The sequence below is a fragment of the Cebus imitator genome, unplaced genomic scaffold (assembly GCF_001604975.1).
Source record: "Cebus imitator isolate Cc_AM_T3 unplaced genomic scaffold, Cebus_imitator-1.0 Scaffold73, whole genome shotgun sequence".
Classification (NCBI taxonomy): domain Eukaryota; kingdom Metazoa; phylum Chordata; class Mammalia; order Primates; family Cebidae; genus Cebus; species Cebus imitator.
In genome coordinates this window covers 6716352-6722786 of record NW_016107388.1, presented here as the reverse complement: position 1 = coordinate 6722786, position 6435 = coordinate 6716352, and the positions used below count along the sequence as shown (strand labels likewise).

General features: G+C 38.7%; 1 protein-coding gene across 3 annotated transcripts in view; it reads right to left on the bottom strand.

Annotated features, from left to right (window-relative positions):
* TGS1 (trimethylguanosine synthase 1) overlaps window positions 1-6435 on the bottom strand; it is a 57262-nt gene that overhangs the window by 24235 nt on the left and 26592 nt on the right. For all 3 annotated transcript variants that reach the window (XM_017531801.2, XM_017531800.2, XM_017531802.2), the window contains exons 8-9: window positions 3826-4132; window positions 1067-1216 (exon numbers count right to left, since the gene is read on the bottom strand). In XM_017531801.2, the coding sequence (XP_017387290.1) occupies window positions 1067-1216; window positions 3826-4132 (457 nt within the window). The remainder of the gene's footprint in view (window positions 1-1066; window positions 1217-3825; window positions 4133-6435) is intronic.

The following is a 6435-nucleotide window of genomic DNA, read 5'->3' as shown; positions in this document are numbered from 1 at the left end:
AAAAAAAAAAAAAAAAAAAAAAAAGAAGAGAAAAATAAATAAATAAATATGATGTGTGTTCATTTTCCTGATGCCTCCCCTGACCAAAACTTTAAATGGCTCTTCAATACTGGAAAAGATTTGCAAGTGTTTTCCAGTCTTATTTCGCCTTACAAATTCCTACGTACTTTTTCCAATATACAATATTTTGCAAATTATTTTAAAAAGGTCGGAGAACCCCTGAAATTCCATCACAGATCAAGAACTTCTGATTTTGTTAGTTAATAAAAACCAGTATTTAGGTAACCCCAACATGAAAATGAGCATCAGTCTGCAAGACTGAGTGAAGTAAGTTGTTGCAGATCACAGCAGGGAAGCTGGAGAAAGAACTCAAAATGTGCAAAGTTAATTCGTTAAATTCTACCTTTCTGCACTAGATATTTCTTCTTCAGATTTTCTGTTTAATAACTTATCAATTGCTTTTCTATCTATCCTAAGGTGCCACAAATACAGATTAAACCCAAATCTGAAGTTTTAAAAATACACACACACACACCCCGCCCCAAATTGAAGGACATTCTATAAAGTAAGTGGCCACTTATCCTTTGAGAAATGTCAGTCATGAAAGACAAAAAAGACTTAAGATTCCAGATTAAAGGAAACTAATGGAAAAATAACATGAAAAATAAATGTAATACATGATCCTTTACTGGAAGGAAAAAAATATGTGATAAAGGACAAGATTAGGACAACTGATGAAACTAGAGTATAAACTGTAGATTATAATCTTATCAGTTATAATCTTACCAATTTAACAATGTTAAATTGATAATTTACTCTTTTAAACAAAAATATACTTGTTCTTAGGAAATACACGTTAAAGTATTAAGGAGTATGGGCATGACGTATTTAAGTGGATCAGAAAAAGATACACACACATACATATGGAGAGAGAATGAGAAAGTAAATGGGGCAAAATGTTGAACACAGCTTAAGGGAATATGAACATCCCCTGTATTATTATTACAACTTTCTGTAAGTTTGAAATGGTTTCAAAATAAAGCTAAAAAATACATAGATACTTTACCTCTGTCCAACTTAATTCCATCATCAAAACGGGAGAAGAGCCTGTACCTCTGCGCCCAGTATTTTGCCAGCTCAGGAACAGCAGCTATTTCAGGAGGCAGGCCATTGACCTTTTTGTTCTTCTTCTTGTTCTTCTTCTTTTTCACTTCAGCTAAAATAAAAAGTAAAGAATATAGATGCTCACTAAGAAAAAATGAGTATCACAAGTGAATTTATCTAAAAATGAAGTCACATCAAATAATTACAAGCAGAACATGTATATAATGACATGCCCAGAGAAACAGGAGAGCCTGATGAAACACCACTGACTTCAATCACAGCCAGCGTTTTGCTACTTACTGGCTTTGTAAGCTTGGAAAAGTAATCCAGGCTCTTTAAGCTCCAATTATTATTTCCTATAAAAGGAACGAATGGGCCAAGCACGGTGGCTCATGGCTGTAATCCCAGCACTTTGGGAGGTCAAGGTGGGCAGATCACCTGGGGTCAGGAGTTTGAGACCAGTCTGACCAACATGGAGAAACCCCGTCTCCACTAAAACAAATGTAAAAATTAGCCAGGTATGGTGGTGGGCACCTATAATCCCAGCTACTCGGGAGGCCGAGGCAGGAGAATTGCTTGAACCTGGGAGGTGGAGGTTGCAGTGAGCCGAGATCGCACCACTGCACTCCAGCCTGGGTAACAGAGCAAGACTTTGTCAAAAACAGACAGACAGACAAAGGAATAAATGAATGAATGAGTTAGTGAGGGGTATTTTACTAACAATTCACAGGCAGTGATGGGAAATATGTATAAATATTGCTATAGATATAAAAGTTATTACTTCTGTTAGTCAAGACACTGCTTTATGTGGTGAATTATAGAAATCAAAACATTTCCTTTCACAAAATCTATCAAGGACTAGATTAGGCTCTAGCTGCTCTCAGTCAGATCAACCTAGTAGTCACGTGGTATTTCATTTTCTGAGAAAATGAAACAAGGGTCAACTAGCTCCATTCCACAGAAAAGGATCTCATTCATTTGGAGACTGATTTTTTCCTTTGATAAATAATTGAAGCAACAACTTAGAAATATGAGACTTTTGTCACACTTAAGTATAAAAACAAGAGATGATGGCCAACAAAGAATAAGACTCCATTACACACTCAAATGGTCCTCAAGGATAGGGCTATGTCCTAATATGTTCATCTGATCGACGCAAATAGCAAAATGTGTCATGATTCAGTAGGGTCAGATCTCCCCATCCCCCAAAAAGTGTCACTAATAGCAAAGTATGATGAGTATTTCTCAACATGGGGTATAATGACATTGTGGGTGGAATAATTCTTTGTTGTGCAAGACCACCTTGCACATGACCTGACATTAAGTAACTGAGTAGTAAATGTCAGAATTCCTAATGCCATTCTAACAACCAGCATCTTCCAAATCTACCTGTGAAAGTGGTACCACTCCAGGTAAGAACAATGAGCATCATGAGAACTGGTGTTATGGAAGTGGGTAGTACAGGAAAATGGGACTTAGCAATTGGAGATGTTGGTAATGAGTCCTAGCTATGCCACTTACTTGGACTAATTTTTAGATTTCTCTCAGGTTTACTGTTCGTATTCACAGAATGGAAAATAGTTCCACCTACTTCCTTGGGCTACCTTACAGATTAAATGAGAATAAGGTATGTGAAAGCATTTCAGAAACCTACAAATGTCATATGAAAATCAGTTATTATAACATTAACAATAAAAGAAATGTAAACTACCATAGGTATGCTATTTGATAAAAAGATCATAGGTACACATGCACCCACACTTGCACTGAGAAAAAAAAAAAAATCAAGACTCAACTAAGTTATTTTCCTCAGTAACAAATTAAGAAAAATGATGAAGGGTCACAGTAAGTATAATTGTTTCATAATACCATTATTATTAAAATATATAAGAACTTTTGCTATAAATATTCTAACAATACAAAAGTACATAATTAAAAATGTTACTCAGTTTATTCATTAGAGCCAACTGCTGTGAATTCTTTTTATATTAATGTACTACCAAAAACACATGACCATCATCAACCACATCCACACAAATAAAAAAATTAAAAAAAAAAAAACAAAAACAAAAAACCAGGCTGGGCACAGTAGCTCACTCCTGTAATCCCAGCAATTTGGGAGGATGACGTGGGAGGATTGCTTGAACCTTTGGCAACCAACCTGGGCAATATAGTAAGACCCTGTCTCCACAAAAAAAATTAAAAAATTAGGCGGGCATGGTGGTGTGCGCTTGTAGTCCCAGCTACTCAAGCTGAGGTGAGAGGACTGCTTGAGCCCTGGGGGTCGAGGTTGTAGTGGGCTGTGATCGCACTACTGCACTACAGCCTGGGTGACAGAATGAGACCCTGTCTCACATTAAAAAAAAAAAGTAACCCAAAGCTACACCCCATTTCAAGAGGGCAAACAAAGGATGGTCACCTTTAGCCCATGAACAGAGTAGCAGCAGAGGCCAAGTTGAATTGCAGACAGTGGTCTGCAGGCACAATGCTCCCACAGTCTTTTCCTTTCAACTTGATCGTGTTTGCTCAGTGAGGAGTGAAGAGTACTGTGAGTGCTAAGTTATAGCCAGTTAGAACATGTACACTTAATATGCCTTCTCTCCACTTAAATAGCAATGACTTCTTAGAAACAGAAGATTCACAAGTGAAAACTAAGGAAAAACATATTACCAAAAAAAACTATCTAAATCCATCAGCAAGTTGAAGCATACTTCATGTTACCTTCAGTTTCTGCCTGGAGGGAGCCTGGTACTTCTTGAGTAACACAATCCTGCTCATCTGGAACAGCTGCTACCAAGCTGTCTTCTTCATAGTTTTCTGTTTCAAGTTCACCAGCTGAAGCTACGCTCTGACACTTTTCAGGTTCTGGATGACTAGACTCCAGTAGGTCATCACCTTTTTTAACAGACATGTCTTGTTCCTCTGAATCACTACTTGTGGAAGTGTTGTGCACATTGTCATGAGAAGACGATTCCTGTGATGCTTCTTCATCCATTGGTTTAGTAACCCATGTTAGGAATTTTTCTACCTTAAATTTTAAGATGATAACATGAACAGGAATTCCAAACTACACAGACTCTTCCTACCTTTTACCATCTGTGACTTGACTGACAAGCTGTGTCAAAATTATTGGCTCGGAAAAGTAGACTGCATCACACAAACTAGTAAGGATTTCTGACCTAATCAGAGTTTGTTATCTGGAGCATGCCATGACCTTATTAAAGTTTTCTTTAAAAGGAAAAAAATACCACATTAAACACTTCCTGCTATCATTAAACACTAAGAAGATAAGGCCAAACTGTCCGAGTAGCTTTCCATAAGGACTCCAGCAATTTAACTGTGCTGTGTGCTATTACCATTACAAATGTACCTACTTACTACTGAATCATTCATTTTAGTTTTTCAAACTATAGAGACCTTTCTGCAATGGTCAAGCTACAATCTATGTACATGTTACTTAGCATCAAAGATAAATGCTAAAAAGATTTAGGGCCAATTTTTCCGTAAGAATAGAAGCAGTCTATCTTGAAAAGAAATAAAAGTCGCCTTTTAATGCAACAGTAGAGCCAGTAAGATATGTCCTAACAAACTATGTTTGTTCTTTGAAATGTTAACAAGGCCCAGCATCAGATCATATACTTCCTTGCATCTTGTGTAACAAGAATATTCCTCCTATCTTGTCTTCATGACCTTCCTAAGAGTGAGTAAATTAGAACGAATGTGGTGGACATGATGGGCAACAACCCAGAATCTTCCTCTAAGGGAATGTGCCCATAAACAAATTAGGTATCACCTGGCGCGGTGGCTCAAGCCTGTAATCCCAGCACTTTGGGAGGCCGAGGCGGGTGGATCACGAGGTCAAGAGATCGAGACCATCCTGGTCAACATGGTGAAATCCCGTCTCTACTAAAACTACAAAAAATTAGCTGGGCATGGTGGCACGTGCCTGTAATCCCAGCTACTCAGGAGGCTGAGGCAGGAGAATTGCCTGAACCCAGGAGGCGGAGGTTGCGGTGAGCCGAGATCGCGCCATTGCACTCCAGCCTGGGTAACAAGAGCGAAACTCCGTCTCAAAAAAAAAAAAAAAACAAATTAGGTATCTAAGGACACAACAAGTCACGTATCTTTTTCGTCAGCAATGCCTAGCAGCTATGTTTCTGCACTCATCTATAGATGAATGCATGGGGGCTATTATATCCAACACATTTTGTAAAGTCCTAGGGCACTGACTGGACTAATACTAGGCAGTCTGTTTCAGATATAACTAGCACCACTAACATGTTTATTAAAATACCACCAGCAGCCAGCCAACCTGAAATGTAATACAAAATAAAACCAGCTATATATATGCTATATATATATATATTTTGCAAGTATGCTGAAGTTAGGGAGGACAATGTATCTTGAGGGGAAAACAGAGTGATGTGACTAGCCTTAAAAACAAACAACAGAAACAGAGTCATCAGGGAGTCTAAAATTATGGTCTACTGTTCTGAAGAGCTGTTGGAGATGTGACTGACATCAAGGTTCTGCTCATTAGAAAGTGTTTTTCACCCCTTAGAATATAAAAGGGTAATTCATCACACCAAGCAATTTTCTAACTTTTGTTTCCCAGGTACTTACTTGGATGGCAGGTAGAGCAACGTCCAGGAGTGGGGATATGAATATTTCAGGTAATAATGTGAATCAATAAACTGGCCTTGTGTTTCATGCTATCAGAGTGAATTTATTACAAGGTGTAAGGTGTGACTGATCACTTCTGGAAGAACTCAGAATTAAAGCTTATAAAGCTGTATCAGGATTTGGACTATTAGGGTCCTACTGGTATGATTTGGCTGTGTCCCCACCTGAATCTCATCTTGAATCATAGTTCCCACAATCCCCACGTGTTGTGGGAGAAATCAGGTGATCGTTGAATCATGGGGGCGGTTTCTCCCACCCTGTTCTCCTGATGGTGAGATAGTTCTTACAAGATCTGATGGGTTTATAAGGTGCTTCCACCTTTGCTGGGTACTCATTTCTCTCTCTTGCTGCCATGTGAAAAAAGAGTTGTTTGCCTCCCTTTCCACCATAATTTTAAGTTTCCTGAGGCCTCCCCAGCCCTGTGGAACTGAGTTAATTAAACCTCTTTCCTTCAAAAATTACCCAGTCTTGGGTATGTCTTTATTAGCAGCATGAGAACAGACTAATTAATACATCTACTTAGCCTGAAATAGATGAGAAATTCCGGCCGGGAGCGGTGGCTCAAGCCTGTAATCCCAGCACTTTGGGAGGCCGAGGCGGGTGGATCACGAGGTCAAGAGATCGAGACCATCCTGGTCAACATGGTGA